Source organism: Erpetoichthys calabaricus, chromosome 8 (genome assembly GCF_900747795.2).
Source record: "Erpetoichthys calabaricus chromosome 8, fErpCal1.3, whole genome shotgun sequence".
NCBI classification, from domain to species: domain Eukaryota; kingdom Metazoa; phylum Chordata; class Cladistia; order Polypteriformes; family Polypteridae; genus Erpetoichthys; species Erpetoichthys calabaricus.
In genome coordinates, this window is record NC_041401.2 from 59,270,992 (window position 1) to 59,290,265 (window position 19,274).

At 36.8% G+C, this 19,274-nt stretch overlaps 1 protein-coding gene across 1 annotated transcript in view; it reads right to left on the reverse strand.

Annotated features, from left to right (window-relative positions):
* esyt3 (extended synaptotagmin-like protein 3) overlaps positions 1-19,274 on the reverse strand; it is a 107,588-nt gene that overhangs the window by 39,082 nt on the left and 49,232 nt on the right. Inside the window, exons 5-10 of the mRNA XM_028806578.2 lie at positions 17,271-17,340; positions 7,730-7,819; positions 6,908-6,963; positions 6,619-6,739; positions 3,412-3,588; positions 3,199-3,281 (exon numbers count right to left, since the gene is read on the reverse strand). Coding sequence (XP_028662411.1) covers positions 3,199-3,281; positions 3,412-3,588; positions 6,619-6,739; positions 6,908-6,963; positions 7,730-7,819; positions 17,271-17,340 — 597 coding nt within the window. The remainder of the gene's footprint in view (positions 1-3,198; positions 3,282-3,411; positions 3,589-6,618; positions 6,740-6,907; positions 6,964-7,729; positions 7,820-17,270; positions 17,341-19,274) is intronic.

The window sequence follows — 19,274 nt, forward strand, 5'->3', positions numbered from 1 at the left end:
TATTGATGTGTGCAGCACAGGAGCACCACGACAAAAAGTCCTGTCTCATTTTATCTTCACTCTGTACACCTCTGACTATAAATATGACACCAGGTCATGTCACTTACAGAAATTCTCAGATAATTCTGCATTTATGGGGTATATTGATAAGGGAGATTCGACAAAGTATAGGGGTCAGGTACAGAACTTTGCTTTGTAGTGCAGCAGGAATCGTCTGTAACTTAATATAAATAAAACCAAGGAACTGTTTATTGAATTTTGCCACACCAGAGTCTCTACACCCAGCCACTATTCATGGAGTGGATGCAGAGGCAAGTCCACTCCTACAAGTACATGGAGGTCAACATAAATGACAGGCTGGATTGGTCTAATAACACAGAGGAACTATATAAAAAAAAGGATAGAGAAGACTTTTGTTCTTAGGAGACTGCATTCCTATTACGTGGTTAGTGACATCCTTCACATCTTCTACAACTCTGTGAAGGTCAGTGTGATTTTCTATTCTGTGATGTGCTGGTCCAGTAACATCACGTCAAAAGAGGCTCAATGAATCAATAATCAAGCAGTCTGGACCCCCTGGAGGTAGTACCCAACGAAAGAATGAAAACAAACCTGAGTGCCATTATGCCGCAAATCCTCTCTCTGACACACTGACATGGAGTACTTTCAGCCAACAAATTATTCAGCAGAAGTGTGTCAAGAAACGCTACTGGGGCTCCTTCATACTAGAAGCAATATGCCTGCACAATGCCTCACTGGCAGTGGGACTGCCAAGTCAGACGTTTTCTTTGTTTTTAGTCATTCTGGTGTGTGTTCAGACAATAGTGTGTGGGTGTGTATATATTTATTCATATATTTAATTAATTTTATGAACTGCTGTAAAATACAAAATTTTCCCTTAGGGACAAGTAAAACTTTGTAGATAGAACTTCATCTAATCAACAGGTAATATGTCATCACTCTCTGGCGTCATGACTAGAGAGTATAACTACCTTACCTGAAATTTCTCTGTCTTCCTTTGCACAAAAATCTCACAATATTTGTTATGATTAATAATACATGAAAAATACATAAAAATGTACTTTGAAAAATTCAGTGTGTGTGCTGGTCAGACATAGTAAACTTTGTAGACAATGATAAACACACAACTGATAAAAGCTGATGCACACAACTACTCTTCTAGGGGTAGACAGCATTGCATTTTCTCACCTTCTCAAGAGAAATATGTATTGTATGATTATAAAAATCATTTGATAACATATTAAGATTTCATGTAAATTCCTAAAACATGTCATATGATTACTGCCTAACATGAAAAATTCCTAATACAATTAACAGTTTTATTTTTTTGCCAAATTTCAGTCCTTTCAGATTTACTTGAAGAAAACATGAGGCTGTATGTCTCCACGATGCTTAGTGTGGCTGTCTCACAGCTCCAGAAGACAAAGCTCAAGTCCTGACCTGGTCACGATTTGTGTGAGGTTTGCACATCTGAGTCTGTGTAGGGTTTTCTACAGTTGTTTTCTCACAAAGACATGCAGATTACTTTAACTGGCTACTTAAATCTGGCTTTGCATGAGTGAAGGGAAGTTTGTAAGTAAGCGTCCCTTCAGTTGGAATGACATCGCTTCCAGGATTGGATTTTACCTTGGGATCAGTGCTCTTAGGATCTATTCCAATTATCAGATTAATTGGGTGCAGCGACCTATGGCTTACCACAGAACCACAACACAACAATGCAAGTCCTGATAATACTGAAAGGAATTTTAACTAAAAAAAGTTTTTGATAAATCCACATTGCCCTTTTGAAAGCAAGTTTGGTATTTTCCAAGTCAATGTTTTATCTTCACACTCATTGCATACAGTAAATTGTACCTCCCATGGCAAATTGTATTCTTAAGTGAAGCATTTAAAAAAATACTGTGCCTTTTCCGGTGGTTTATAATAGATTCTATGGGGCAAAGGGCAAATGTGGGCCTTACAACTTCAGAATACATCCACGTTCAGACCTATAATGTTCTCGAGCAATGATCCACATCTTGAGATTGCATGTACAGTATATTGTAAAACTGCATTTCCACGTTACCAATTCAAATGCCAAACACCAAAGTTATCCTTTAGAACAACAGAACCAAGAAACTAAATATTCTACAACTTTTATTTATAATCCTGTTCCAGGATATTTGTGAGTAATGATATCCAACAGCTAGCAGTGAAATATTCTTGCTTTAGATTTATGCAGTTATATATATTCATCCATATAAATGTATAATCTGCTTAACACATCTGACCTATTACAAACATTCTAGGACATGGAGAAGTTTATTTCTATTTAAATAAATTACAAAGCATCATCATTTGAAATATGTTTCCTAACATACTCTGTTTACTTAAAATAAGGCAAGTGTATTTGCAAGCTGATAAGATTCAGCAATGTGAGCAATATAAAATGATAGGATCAGAAACAGAAATGTATCTTGACATAAAAAAGCTATAATAAGCAAACCCATTCTGTCATTTGGAAAGACCAATGAGAACAGCAGGTATGGCAATAATAATTTACATACAGTAAGGATGTTCCACGATTCCTTCTGATGAATTTGATGAAGCAAGTGCAGTGTACAAAGAACACTAATATCAACATACAGGCAAGCCAGTTCCTGGGTGAGTACTGTAATACTATAATGGATGTGAACTATGATAAAGCATTGTGTTTAAAAGGACCTGAATGAGGACAGACTACAACACACTAGAAAGAGAAAAAATCTTTATCAATGAAGATAAAACAACTTATTGTAAATCTATATTAAAATGCAGTCCTATTTATTATTTTTAAATGTTTCCATGGCGAATAAAATGTATTCCCTATCATGATATCATCAAGCCATACAGTATATTGGAGAAATCTGTCAAATATGAAACAGCTTTGGTTAATAATGTTATGTGCTAATACTGGAAGAAGTAAAGGAAAACAATGAAATTTACTCATTAAAAGTATACTTATTTTATACAATATAAAATTTATAGCTAAAGACACTGTGACTAAAAATGCAATCAACCATTTCTTCCTAAAATTATGGAAGGGCATAACAGTATACTGCTGTTTATGCTTCTTTATTGAATAAATAAAGTGTTTATAGACAGGACTCTTTTCTTATCAGTGTCTACTGGATTAAATGAACAAAAAGCTTGCCTCACCTGCCAAGGAAATCATCTTTATCAGGGTCTTCATCAAATAATTCCACATCTAAATCCTGACCTGGAGCTTCATGAACTACAAACTAATACAGAAATATATGATTATTTCAGACAAAAAAAAAAAAATCAGATAACTTTAGGGTAAGACACTGAATGTCAACTAATATGAGAAAATCTTGAAAAATGTGCCTAATGCCATTTTTTTCCTCGTACTTCATAAACTTCTTTCCAGCTTGGGTTCAGTTCTTCTTTGATTGTTCTGCTTCGGTGTGTTTGTGTCCCAACTCTCAGTATTGCATACGGGTCTGATTTTCCTTTAACCATGCCCATCAAGTAGGTATCCTTCCGCACAAGATCCTTGGCTGCTTCTAAATGTACCCGAACCACACCCTAAACAAAAAAAAAAAAAACACAACAACAGAACATACCACTTTGCCAACATAAAAACTGCTGTGTTGTGTATCATTGTATTTAGTTGTCAGAATAGCTATGAATATTTTCAAGTCAACCTCCATCTACTTGGCCTTGTGAGTGTAGCCATGGTCCCATACTATGGTGAACACAACAGCCCACCTATTCCTTCAAAATCATATCCAAGTTGAGTGAGCCAAGAAACCGAATCCCTACCATGCCTGGTATTATTCCAGGTGGCCATGGCCAAAAGGCATTGTCACCACACACCCAAGCTTTACTACAATTGATCCAGAGAATTAGCATCTCTCAGTAGATCCTCTGTATTACTGAGCTACTCACTCGTAAGAACAAGATTAAGTCCAATAATCTTGTATAGGAAAATTATTCGTACTCATGATCACCTTTCTTTAGTGATTACCCAGAGTTTGTGCAAAATGTGAAAATGAAAATATACAATGAGTAGTAAATGGAACAATTATCAGCTTTAGCACCACACTTTCATACATTTCCAAACACTGCTTACATTTACAGTGGTGTGAAAAACTATTTGCCCCCTTCCTGATTTCTTATTCTTTTGCATGTTTGTCACACAAAATGTTTCTGATCATCAAACACATTTAACCATTAGTCAAATATAACACAAGTAAACACAAAATGCAGTTTTTAAATGATGGTGTTTATTATTAAGGGAGAAAAAAAATCCAAACCTACATGGCCCTGTGTGAAAAAGTAATTGCCCCCTTGTTAAAAAACAACCTAACTGTGGTGTATCACACCTGAGTTCAATTTCCGTAGCCACCCCCAGGCCTGATTACTGCCACACCTGTTTCAATCAAGAAATCACTTAAATAGGAGCTGCCTGACACAGAGAAGTAGACCAAAAGCACCTCAAAAGATAGACATCATGCCAAGATCCAAAGAAATTCAGGAACAAATGAGAACAGAAGTAATTGAGATCTATCAGTCTGGTAAAGGTTATAAAGCCATTTCTAAAGCTTTGGGACTCCAGCGAACCACAGTGAGAGCCATTATCCACAAATGGCAAAAACATGGAACAGTGGTGAACCTTCCCAGGAGTGGCCGGCCGACCAAAATTACCCCAAGAGCGCAGAGACGACTCATCCGAGAGGTCACAAAAGACCCCAGGACAACGTCTAAAGAACTGCAGGCCTCACTTGCCTCAATTAAGGTCAGTGTTCACGACTCCACCATAAGAAAGAGACTGGGCAAAAACGGCCTGCATGGCAGATTTCCAAGACGCAAACCACTGTTAAGCAAAAAGAACATTAGGGCTCGTCTCAATTTTGCTAAGAAACATCTCAATGATTGCCAAGACTTTTGGGAAAATACCTTGTGGACTGATGAGTCAAAAGTTGAACTTTTTGGAAGGCAAATGTCCCGTTACATCTGGCGTAAAAGGAACACAGCATTTCAGAAAAAGAACATCATACCAACAGTAAAATATGGTGGTGGTAGTGTGATGGTCTGGGGTTGTTTTGCTGCTTCAGGACCTGGAAGGCTTGCTGTGATAGATGGAACCATGAATTCTACTGTCTACCAAAAAATCCTGAAGGAGAATGTCCGGCCATCTGTTCGTCAACTCAAGCTGAAGCGATCTTGGGTGCTGCAACAGGACAATGACCCAAAACACACCAGCAAATCCACCTCTGAATGGCTGAAGAAAAACAAAATGAAGACTTTGGAGTGGCCTAGTCAAAGTCCTGACCTGAATCCAATTGAGATGCTATGGCATGACCTTAAAAAGGCGGTTCATGCTAGAAAACCCTCAAATAAAGCTGAATTACAACAATTTTTCAAAGATGAGTGGGCCAAAATTCCTCCAGAGCGCTGTAAAAGACTCATTGCAAGTTATCGCAAACGCTTGATTGCAGTTATTGCTGCTAAGGGTGGCCCAACCAGTTATTAGGTTCAGGGGGGCAATTACTTTTTCACACAGGGCCATGTAGGTTTGGATTTTTTTTTCTCCCTAAATAATAAAAACCACCATTTACAAACTGCATTTTGTGTTTACTTGTGTTATATTTGACTAATGGTTAAATGTGTTTGATGATCAGAAACATTTTGTGTGACAAACATGCAAAAGAATAAGAAATCAGGAAGGGGGCAAATAGTTTTTCACACCACTGTATTTGATGGTTGGTCTCTTTGCCAACATTACACTGACTTGTGAATAAGACCTTAAAGTCCTTGAATCTTTATATAACCAGCCTGTCTTTTACATGTGGTGATCACGGCCAGAGATTTGTAGGCTTTAATGGTCATCCCAGCTACATTAGATTTACCAGTATACCAGTTCAATGCATACCACAGTCTGGACAGCCTCATCATTATCCAGAAATACAAGAGATGTAACCCTCAGTTTCCAATACTTGATAATCTGTAAACATCTACTGTGTCTTGCAAAAAGTGGGTCCACTGTTCTACGGAGGAACCTGCATTGCTCCTCATATCTTTGAGGTTTAATGATGTGACTATGTCTCAATAACAGTACTCTGATAGAGGCTTTACCAAATACTCAGATGGGTTATCGTTCGATAACTGAAACACATCTCTTGTCCCCTTTATAAATATCAAACAAATAAGTGTTCTGATCAGAACGGTTTATTCTGGGATTCTCACAAAATAAAAACCTTGTTACTCCAGTTAAGGGTCACAGAAACCAGTCCAGAACTGAGCACCAGTCTATCTCAGGGCCACTCAACACACACACCCATGTGGGACTCATTTAGAATCACCGAGTGTCTCTGAGATGTAAAAGGAAAATCTGAATTTCTGGGGGAAAAGCCACACAGACATGGGAGGACATAAAAACCGTACAGAGACAGTAACTGTGCAAGGGATTCAAATCCAGGATGCTGGTCGTGAGCAAACCACTGTGGCAACCCATTTTTTTAAAATATGCAAATACCTAGCATGATTGATATGACTATAGTGAGAAGAGTTCAATAAATGTGGATTCAAACTAAGTCTGGACTAAATACTTACATGAGGGAGTGGAAATTTCAACTGTGCCACTTGTATTTTGTCAATCAAAGGAATGCAGAGCCGTTTAGGTAACACCAAATAGGAGGAAACAAGTTCCAAAATCTTAGCATCTGACATGTCACTAAAAAGAGTGTGAAATAGTAAACATTTTAGGACCAAGTGCATCAATTTTTAAAGTTTGTAAATGTGATATTCCATATGAATCTGAACCTCTAGCAAAACCTTGTCAGTAAATTATATTTTAATGTTAAGGTAGTCAAAATAATAAATATTTCACAAACAGATGTACCTGAATCCTGGAACATCCAGCAAGTTTGTAAGTCCAGTCCAGTTAACTTCGAGAAGCTAAAATCAAAAGGCAGACCATTACAATCTTTTAGCTGTTTTCAGATTTAACATGATTGTGTTAGGTTAAGTATGCTACTTGCATAATACTAATAATCATCAACTAAAAAAATAAATAGAATTTACTAAGCACTGTATATGATCTGGCACATAAATGTTACTTCTATACATTTTTGAAAAATATGTTATTAAACACAAAACCGTTTTTACAAGTAATATAAATAAATGGTTAAACATTCTAAATAATTTTTTAAAAAAAAAGTAAAAATCTAACACGCACATGACTTGCCCTACATGAACCTGTGACTATGTGGAATGAAGCTGGACAACTGTAGGAGTGACTTGTTTTAATGTTATCGTCTGACCACAGACTCCAAAACAACTCAAATCAACTTATGGGGTGTCTGAATGGTATAAATTTGTTGAAAACCTAAAGTCAGAATTTTGACCCGGTCACAATGCTTTGCCTATATAAATATACAGTAGCTAGAGTCTGTGTAGGGGAAATAAAAAATATGGAAAATATGCAGTATGCCATTTGCACTCTTACTTTTATGGTACGTTACCCTTTTTTCTCTCAATTTTTCCACACTAAAATTAGAAACAAAGGTTTATTTTTAACACTAGAAAAGAATCTGAGAGAAACGTCCTTGCACAAGGTAACTTGGTAACATGATGCTTGACATGTAGAAACTGAAAAAAAAATCTCTTCCAGCTTCTCCTTGCTATAAAAAATATCATCCAAATGAATTGAAGATACACTTACCGGTCTTCGAATAAAAAAAATTGTTATCCCACCCACAAAGGGCACTTGGCCTACTAGAGGTTCCAGAATGACACGCAAAGTACCATGAAGCTAAAAGAAAGAATAACACCTTTTTAAATTTGTTTGTTTTTTTTTTATTAATTAATTTAAGCATGAATAATCTCAAATAAAGGCTTTAATACACAAGGGTTTAACATCCTAAGGATACCATACTAAAGCTGGCAGACCAGAGACTGTCAGGGTTGGGGAAGGCACATCTAACAGTATACCTTTGAATGCAGGGCACCCCAGGATCGGGTGCTCATTCTATTGCTCTTTATGCACATGTAACTTTGTTGCCAAGCACAACACAAAACCTATCATCACGTTATCTGGCAACAAAACAGTAGCAGGTTTGATTACAAACAATTACAAGACAAACTACAGCAGGAAGTTACACATTTTAGTGAATGGTACAATAACAACAATCTGTTCCTCAATGTCAGCAGAACAACACAGTAGATTGTAAACTTGAGAGGGTCAAGCTGTAGAATGTGTAACTTTATGCCCTTAGAGGTCCACTTCTGTGATGACCTCTCATATTCAATCAGCATCATCAATCTTATTTAGAAGTCTCAATAGCACTATAATTCTCAGAGAACAGTTAGTTTGTTTCCTCAAATTCCTGATAATTTCTAAAGATGGATACACGGGGCATGCTGACTAGCAGAACAATAGTCTGTTATGGTAACTGAACTGTGAGAGACTGATAGGGCCTTCAGCAAGTGGTTACAGTAGCCAAGTTCATCACTGGAGAGAAGCTTCTATCCACAAGAACATTTACGGTGAAAGATGCTTAAAGTAAGTACTTTCCACCATCTGAGACCCCATACATCCCAGCAACAAACTGCCCTAGCAAGTGATCTTGTGCATTTAATGACATTTTAGTAGAGTTAGTAGTGTGTTTGTCCTCAATCCACCAAACCATTAATACATATGCAGCCATCTAGTTGATCTGTGAACAAGACCCCATTAATTTAAGTACCTGCACTACCAGTCGGTTTGCACTTCCAAATTAATGTTACTGACTATTCTGCAGGTCCTTTACTTGTATTGTACATTACATGTTGCAAGTTTACCTTACATGAATTGTACTTACCATACATGAAATGTTTTTTTTTTCATAATTGGATACTGTTGAATATTTTTTATATCTATTGCCACAGTTTAATGCCATTACTTTTTAAAGCAATCATTGTAATGATTCCTGGGTTCTGTTCAGGGCGATTAATTTTGTTCCTTTTTGCTCTGTATTCATCATTCCTGGCTATGATTTTTTTATTGTTATGTTTTTTTTGCACTGCCATTTTCTTTTTTTACAGCTGCTTCAATGTTGGTAACTAGGGCCATGTTGTTTTCGCCAACGCACTCCTGTTGCTGCCAAGTAACACTGTGAAGTAGTGTGCCATGCTTTTTTCACCTGAAGGGTATTTGAGATGGTGGGGCTCTACTCCTTGTTTTTAAGATTTTGGATTGTAACAAAAAACTCTTGCAATAGCTGATAGCTTTTTTGTCATCCACGTAGACAGAACCTTGCTTATTATTTCTGACTTTGATTTTTAGTTAACATTTTGGGCTTTGTTACATTAGATTTCTGCCTGTTTATTGACATTGCTTTTGCCTGTTCATCTTCTGGTCCTATCCTCAAATTGCATTGCCTTCAAATCCCAGCATTACAGTTATATTAAAACTAGGGGGTTCACCCCCTGCTCGCTTTGCTCACCAACCCCCCTGGCCTGCGTTACGCATCAGCCACTTCACGTCTCTGCCGCTCGCGTTGTGAAGAGGGGGGCTGAACGCACCCCAAGGAGACGTGGTCGATCCTCCAAAACCCCCTCCTAAACAGTGATACAATGGGAAACAAATAGTTTTTTTTTTTTTTACCTCCTCTTTGCTCGATCAGCTGCTGCTGCTGCATAAAATCGTTGCACTTTTAGGCTTAGGATTTTATGTATATATATATATGCTAGGGGGCTTTTCCCTGTGCTCGTTTCACTTGCCCACCCCCTTCCCCAAAAGGGGCGTGCTACACTCCAGCCACTTCGCGTCTCTGCCGCACGCATTGTGAATGCATGCTGAGGAGATGCAGATGGATCAGCTGCTGGCTTTCTGATCCTGCTGCCGTGGTGCGTGTTCTGTTTATTGTGCTGCACATCGATCATTTAAAAGCCTGTACAGCAGCTGTCCTTCTGTCTCACGGGATGTGAAATTGTCTAGTAATATATATATTATATTATATATTATATATATCTTATGCCTTATGGTGAATTTACTTTTCTGCTACGATATGAAAGTGTAATATAAATATTCAAAATACAAAACCAAAACCACTCAGCAGGGTCTATGCTGCAAGCCATTTTCAAATGTAATGTATTAGGGTAAAAAACAATGCTTTTTACAGATTATAAATAACACTCGTAATATTGAATTTGTGTGATGCGTCAATATAGCAATATAGGATTATTTAGATAAGATGTAGCTTTTAAGTGAATAAATTGTGCAAACAGGACTGTACAGCTTATGAGGGAAGGCTAGCATTATGTTGAATTGTTTGTATTCAAACAGGAGTTTAACAGGCAAGTGCCTTTTTGGACAGAAGGTTTGGTCACCAAGCATATGGCAATGAGATCAGAGGATAAGTGCTTTTCAAGAGGAACTGGATATTAGGATGTATGCAAATAGGCAGACATAGATAGTGATAAATGATGTATAAGCAAATACTAATATATTGCTATAACTGTTAGATTGTATAAGATTTAAGCTCAGATAAATTAACCAGTTTGTGTGTAACAAGACATGAAATAAGTGCTTGAGACCTTTTAGTCAACAGTAATTAGCTAAAAGAAGTGTCACTAACAAGTAACAAGACCATTGGAAATTATCAGTTGTTCGATGTCAGCTGATGTAAATATTGGTAATTCTTGAGTGATTACACCACCAAGTCACTATATAAAAGGAGAGGATTTGGTATCACCTTTTTGACATCATTGTAAGGCTAGCCTTCTGTAATAGTGCCCCAACATTCTTAATTATCTCAACTAACCTAAAGCTGATGCCCCTTTACACAAATTTATGGTATGGGGTATGTCACATTTGTTCAGCAACAGACGATCTACCCATTAAAATTCTTTTTTTTTTTTCTATCCTGTTATTCTTTTGATGAGATTAAAACATGCGAGTTCCTTATTCCATGTTGCTACATCTATGCATTGTACTTTTGGATGACAATTTATTGGTTGTCATTTCTTCTGCGTACAAAGCCCATCCTTCCAACTAATGAGAAAATCAAAGCTGTTTTTTCTTTTATCTTAGCCAGTCACTGACTAGTTGATCTCAGTCGTTGGGTACGTCACATTAAAAGATTGATTTCACAGGTATGTACCACCAACTGCCTCTGACTGATTAAGATTATGTAAATGAACGTTACAACTGAAAACTGCTGGAAAATCTAATGAGACATAGTCTAAAAAGGAAAAAGATGGTGCAGTGGATTGCACTTTATTAAAATAATACCTCAACTCCATTAAAAAAATAAACACTGCACCCCCACAGCTTTCAGCATTATCAAGGGTCTCAGTCAGCAGTGCTTCAAAATTCCTTTTATCTGGTATTAGATTGAAAAAGCAAAGGTTCCCACACTCAAGACAGTAATTCATTTAAAAAATGCTGCCATAGACAACAAATTAACTGAAGTAGCACCCCTCTCAGTTGTGTGTCCCCACTTGGAGCTCCTGTAAGAACTCATGCGGTGGATTCAGCCTGTGGAGTACGTCTGTATTAGCCAGTTGAGCTAACGAAAGACTCCCTTCCTTCTTTCTAGTGTTCGGACTTTGATAGATATATATATATTATATATATATATATTATATATATATATATATATATATATATATATATATATATACTGATATATACTGTTATAATCAGAAGATAAACTGGTCATAACAGAAAAGGAACTTTCTTCATTTCAGCTTCACTACACATGCATTTGTAACAGTTGCATTTTCTGCTTAGTTAGCTATGTAATTATTGCATTTTATCTTCTTCCTGTACTTCTCCCATGCAGCAGTGAATTGCTGTCTTATATTACACCTAGACTTATAGTAGTGCCAAACAACTTATAAAGCATCTTGCAAAAATAACATTGACATCTGCTCCACATTCGATATCATGCCCACCTCACTCACCCTTCTAAAGTAAGAGCACATCTGTGCAATAAAAACATGTAAAAATGTTTCAGATACCCAGAACACCAAGATTTAGCTGTACAGTGATCCCTCGCTATATCGCGCTTCGCCTTTCGCGGCTTCACTCCATCACGGATTTTATATGTAAGCATATTTAAATATATATCGCAGATTTTTCGCTGCTTCGCGGGTTTCTGCGGACAATGGGTCTTTTAATTTCTGGTACATGCTTCCTCAGTTGGTTTGCCCAGTTGATTTCATACAAGGGACGCTATTGGCAGATGGCTGAGAAGCTACCCAGCTTACATTTCTCTTTCTCTTGCGCTGACTTTCTCTGATCCTGACGTAGGGGGATTGAGCAGGGGGGCTGTTCGCACACCTAGACGATACGGACGCTCGTCTAAAAATGCTGAAAGATTATCTTCACGTTGCTATCTTTTGTGCAGCTGCTTCCTGAAACGACATGCTGCACGGAGCTTCGCATACTTAAAAGCTCGAAGGGCACGTATTGATCTTTGATTGAAAAACAAACTCTGTCTCACTTTGTCTGCTCCTGACGGAGGGGGTGTGAGCTGCCGCCTTCAACAGCTTTGTGCCGCGGTGCTTCACATACTTAAAAGAAAAACAGCCCTATTGATCTGTTTGCTTTTCTCTCTATCTCTGTGACAGTCACTGCTCCTGACAAGCACTCCTTTGAAGAGGAAGATATGTTTGCATTCTTTTAATTGTGAGACGGAACTGTCATCTCTGTCTTGTCATGGAGCACAGTTTAAACTTTTGAAAAAGAGACAAATGTTTGTTTGCAGTGTTTGAATAAAGTTCCTGTCTCTCTACAACCTCCTGTGTTTCTGCGCAAATCTGTGACCCAAGCATGACAATATAAAAATAACCATATAAACATATGGCTTCTACTTCGCGGATTTTCTTATTTCGCGGGTGGCTCTGGAACGCAACCCCCGCGATGGAGGAGGGATTACTGTAGTCCACAGCAACTACAGTATTTTCAAGTTCAGTCCTAGGGACCACCACAACTGCAGGTTTTTATTCCAAACAACTTCTGTTTTCATTTGTATTCCAATCCGAAATAAGCATGCAGCTCATAAATTCAGGAATATACAGTAGATTATTTACAGTTATTTAAACCATTGCTTATTAATGGACACACAGAGGGATGTAGACTCACCTTTAGCATTCAACATTTGTCTGCTCCCCTAGTTATTATCAGTATTTGCATAAAATTAGAGAAACAAACTCCACAAAACTAAATAAAAAGCAAGAAAACCAGAAACAAAACTTTACAATTATACAGAACTATTTTAAAATGCATATCTTTTCTAAAATTCTTATCAATCTTACTCTGCTGTCCCTTTCTAAATGCTGAATACAAGAAGAAACTTAAGTCAGATAATAAAACAATGCAGGTTTGAGAATATTTATCTCTAATCATTTAAAAGAAAGAATGACTCATTGATTCTGAAACTGTTTGGAATAAAAGCCCTGCAGCCACAGGGGACACCCAAGCCTATTTGAAAGCAACATTTCTTAACCTTGGGAAGATGATTGGGGGGTTGTGTGGTTTACAAGTGAAACTCAACTCCCACTTTCCCCTAACAATAAACTGATAATTATAAGACCAGTGGAAAGGAACCTTGGCCCGGTGTTGCTACTGTGCCATTAAGTTACCAACTTAACCACCTAATTTTTGAAAGACGAAAGTCACAAGTGCAAGTGTCAAGGAAACCAAACAGATTCAAATGTCTTCCATTTATCTATCTTTTTAAACATCTCAGTAAGTGGCACTATGGTTCCTTCAAATGGGGTAACGTTGATTTTATCCCTACTATGCAATGGTGAAAGGCCACTAAGTGGTTCACAGTCAGAGTTCTATACTTCTGCAGGTGGAAAGCTTACAGTACAGACCTCCACATCAGTCAGCTTTAGAGGGCTGGGGATTAATAAAGTTTTTTTTTTTTTTATTTTAAACCTTTGACTAGAACACATATGATATATGCCAATATACACTATATATGGCTAAATAATGGATAACTGAGTTATAATGTAACATGACTGGTGAACAAATTAGCCATTACCTCGGCCTATCCTAAAGCAGTTACAATTTGTGAGCACATGCTCATGTCCCCTACTAGTACTCCTCTTTCTATTACTGCAAAGCCTTGTCTTACTTGGCAGCAGTCTCTGTGCTAACAATTTGATAGGTCCTCTTTCCATAATCTATTAATAACCAAAGATATTAAGTGGAAAACTTGCTTTTCTAGGAACATGCAACGTTTGTCAACAAAGAGAAACTGCACATAAGTTTGTGGTAGAACCTTTTTACTGCAAGTAGTTGGTGAAATATTTGATTTTTTAAAATAAAATTAAAAAATAATTGATGCAAAGAAACTAGTGATAAATTCATTATAACTAGAAAAACATGCCCAAAAGATGTCTTTTCATGTTAATCTTTATTAATCAGTATAATAATCTGTTTGTAACATGTCTGATGAACGGTGGTTAGTACTGTTGCTTTAAAACTCCAGAGTTCTGGCCCAAGTCACCATCACATTTAATGTTCTCCCCACATAGGTTTACAGTTATGTGCTACACACTCTGCCTTTCTTCTCACATCCCAAAGCCATGCATGTTAAAGAACTATTTGAAAATTGACAATTAACTTATGAGTGAGAATGGGAGTAGGCGCCCTGAAATGAAATGGTATTCAGTGCTGGATAAAGCCTTTTGAAATATACATTAATTTGGTCTTAAGAAATGTCTCACAGAAGAACGTATATTTAAAAGAACATTTGGTGATGGATGATTCTCATCTCATAACACCAACCAGACACAGATATACAACTTAAAGTAAAAATATCTAGGTTACAATTCTACCACAAGAGATGCTACTGACATTGCTGTCACTGCTAGTAACATTGTGATTAGCTAAGACTAACAGAAGAACTAAAAGTAGAATGGGCACATAGCCTTCTTTAATAGATGATCATAAGCATTGTAAATATCAAATGTAGGTGAATATGTTCTAGCATATCATTTTAATTTTTCAGTGCATAGAGAAGCTGAGGTGTAGTACAATGTAATATAATCATAAAGGTATGGTTATTTTTGTGCTCTTGAAAAATTGGCTGCCTGACTGCCTCCACAAATAATGTGTAAACATCAAAAACAGAAAATGGGAACACATTTTTATTTTATGGCATCACATTCTCTCAGAATGTTTGTGTTTTAAAAATTGAATTATCAGCTGCAGAGAAAAGAAGGAGTGATTTGAAGGGATGAGTGAAGAAACTGGGAGCTACAGTGGCTCTGTGATCTGTGTTGCGGTCTTATAGCTCCAGGAGCCTGTGCATTTACCATACATCTGTGTAAGTTTTTCTGCAGGTTCTCTGGTTTTCCTTCTACACCCAAAGACATGCATCTTAAGTTAAATGGAAACTAAGTTGAGTGTATGCGTGACTGTGCCCAATCCAGTGTTTGTTTTTATCTTGCACCTGCTGTTCCATGACAGATAAATGGATCTGATTGTACAAAAAATCTACACTTTTTAAAAAGCCATTTAATTTATGTCTGAATTTTTAAATGAGAGATCTGTGCTTACATTTAGTGCTTTCACTTTCTTTTTTAATAATCTAAATGTAATGTTTCTAAGTTAAATACTCACTAACATCTCTACATCAAGCTTTATAATACACTGGTGAGGCCTCACCTGGAGTACTGTGTGCTGTTTTGGTCTCCAGGCTACAAAAGGACATAGCAGCACTAGAAAAGGACAAGAGAAGAGCGACTAGGCTGATTCCAGGGCTACAGGGGATGAATTATGAGCAAAGATTAAAACAGCAGAGCCTTTACAGTTTAAGCAAAAGAAGATTAAGAGGTGACATGATTGAAGTGTTTATAATTATGAAGGGTATTAGTACAGTGGATTGAGACTTTAAAATGAGTTCATCAAGAACATAGAGACACAGTTGGAAACTTGTTAAGGGTAAATTTCACACAAACATTAGGAAGTTTTTCTTTAGACAAAGAACGATAGACACTTGGAATAAGCTACCAAGTAGTGTGGTAGGCAGTAAAACTTTAGGGACTTTCAAAACTCGACTTGATGCTTTTTTGGAAGAAATAAGTGGATTGGACTGGTGAGCTTTGTTGGGCTGAATGGCCTGCTCTCGTCTGGATTGTTCTAATGTTCTAATTCATACTAGGGTGTTGTACTGTGTTAGCCATTATGGATGTAGTGAGCAGTTAAGCAAAATGACACCTTTTATTGGCTAACTAGAAAGATTACAATATACAAGCTTTCGAGGCAACTCAGGCCCCTTCTTCAGGCAAAATGATGATGGGGCCTGAGTTGCCTCAATAGCTTGCATATTGTAATCTTTCTAGTTAGCCAATAAAAGATGTCATTTAGCTAAACTTCTCACTACAATTCATACTAAATAAACACTGATTCTAATTTGTAATAAAAAGAATACAAAGCATATTGATGTCATAAATTTAAGACTATGCAACATGTTTTCTTGAGAATCAGATGGATTTAGGAAAAAGGAGCCCCTCCAACAGCAATTGAAACAGTAAAACCAGAAACTGAATATACGTCTGAATTTCTATAAAACTCTGTAACAATGACCGTAAAGGTTAACTAAGTTGATTTTTAATTTTTGTATTTATCAGGCCTGTAAATACATTGTTTGGCCAATTAGCTTCATTATTTGCCTATTGTTGAACTTAAATATCTTACAGTTACAGTAATAATATAATAATTCCAGAAATACTTTCCAGGTTTGAGTTATTTTTCACAGTTTTAATTCTTAAATCAGCCTCAACAATCTGTGGTAGATTATTAGTCTCGAAGCATACAGTAGTAATTTGAGAGCATAAAGCAGTTTCTAATTAAGAAGACGACAAATCAATTATTGCTAATCCATAATCCTTCACAAAATCACAAAACTGTTCTCTGTGTATGCTTCTGAAACAAACTTCAGGCACATTTGATGCTTACAATTTCTTTAAGCTGGTATTCTACATTTATACTTGTAAAAGATTGCTAAATCATGATTAACAAACACAGCCTTGATCTGATTTTCCTCTTCTTACCCCTGGGAGTATAATAGCTAAGGAAGCCCCTCCCAAAGGTACCTGCGCTCAATGATGTAATGCCATTATTGGAGGTGTCACAGGAAAATGTGATACTGTCTAACTTTCTAAGGGGCTTGGAAGTAATTTTGAAACATTCTGTATTTAAGGCACATATGAAAAAATGCAGCACTCACAAAAACATCCATTTACAAAGCATACCATACCTGAACTCCTTTTACTCCGGCTTTACACAGCTTTTTCACTTCAACATTGATTTCACAATCTCCAATATAACTAAAAAACAGAAAGAATGCCCCATTTTAGTTAAAACACACCAAGGAATGAGTATTTTGTATGAATACTCCTGTGAAATACAACACTGAAATGCAAATGGCAAATTTAACATAAGTCTAATTGGATTGTTGATAAATCAAACAGGAAAAGGAAAAAGACCTGCAAGCCCGTGATACACATAGAGACAGACAGTCTAAAAAATACAAACTAGAATGTTACATACCACAAAATAAATACTACTGTATATGCAGTATATTTAACGTAACACTGAACCATTGCAGAAAAAGTTTTAAAAAGTTCTTCAAGCATTGCTGCTGCTCTGTACATTTGATAATATAAAACAATAAATCACATTCTGTTAATAAAATCAAACACAATGTTTAAAGATAATGTGATACATTTAGACAAAACCGAGCCTAAGTGATGGAAAGTTACATTGATGAATAAAGCAGTGTTCCTGATTCCTGAACGTTTATGTACACATTACAATGATTGTGAAGTTGCACTGGTGGCTGCCTGGTGGGCAAATTGGACTTACCAAGAACAGGATTTCTCTTGAAGGAGATTTCAGCTGAACTTAAAGTGTACAATTTGACAGCTTGCCGCACAATCAGTACTGCAAGGAGTACATACCACATAAGCTGTCAATCTGCCATGACCTAGTACATTAAAGGAAAGTACCTGTCCAATATAAATCATCACTAACTTATCAAGTAATCCGTGAAAACAATTCTTTCCTTTTACTTGCTTCACAATGGCTATTTCAAAACAATTCAAAAAGCTATACAGAATAACTGGGTAACAAAATGGATGGATATTTCAATATTGCTACATCTGCATTTTAATAATCACAGCCTGGTTAGCAGTGTAAATGGAAAAAAAACACACACTTAATGAATTTGTTTCATGCTATTTGTAACTAGTTCTGCTTATTCAGTCACTACAAACTCTTAAACACCTTGTCCTTAATGGTTTCTTTGAATACACACATATCTGAAATTTGAAAAGTCCCGTAGCTCCTGCATATTCAGAAAAATATTTCAACTGCACATGTACCTGTATAGATTATTAATTTTAGCACTGTAATGGTAAGCTTAATAAGTATGACAGGAAACATCTCAGATGGGAAGCCTCATCAGTTTGTTCCTAGCCAGGTATTCATTATTAAAGAAAAGGAATCCTCAAAGCCGAAACAGGCAGCCATAGCAATACCACTGTCTCTGAACCTTCCACAGAAACTCAATGAAAGTGTAGTCTTTGCTTGTCCACTATGGAAAGAAAACTGGTCTGGAAATGGTTCCTGAGGGGCTTCTATGGCATCAGAATTGCTCCAGGACCTGGCACTTCTCTTTATTCAGATGGGCTCAGAGTTGGGGGGAGCAGAAGCAAAAGCTCACCTTGTGAGCAGGAAGAGGAGACCAATATATTGAGAAAGGAGAAGGAGGTGGGAAGAAGCACACTATATAGACTGTGTTGATGCCTATCCAAAAAAGGATATGGTCTTTGTTATTTTGTGTCCTTTACGGTTTAGTTGCTCCTTCCATTTTTACCATTCCTTGTGTTAGTATTTTTGGATAATAAATTATCCTTCTGACCCTGTATAGCTCTATAATATTGTCTTTCTGGATATGAGGGTTTGCTCTAGTGTCCCCCCATTTTGTCATAAAATGCAGAGGTAACAAATGTTGACCTAAAGTATTATAAAATATGCATGTGACCTGTAAAACAAGTCTGACTAATACACACTTGTATTCTTTTTATAGTTTTACTGCACTACTTGGTAGAAGCCAGAAAGACAGAGAGTAAAACTTAACACATTTTAGTAGAAGACAATGATATCCTTACAGATAACCTGGGTAGGAGGTTAGCTACACACAGAATGACACGGAGTGAGATTTGGGACTGGGAGACAATGATATCCTTAAGGCCATTTC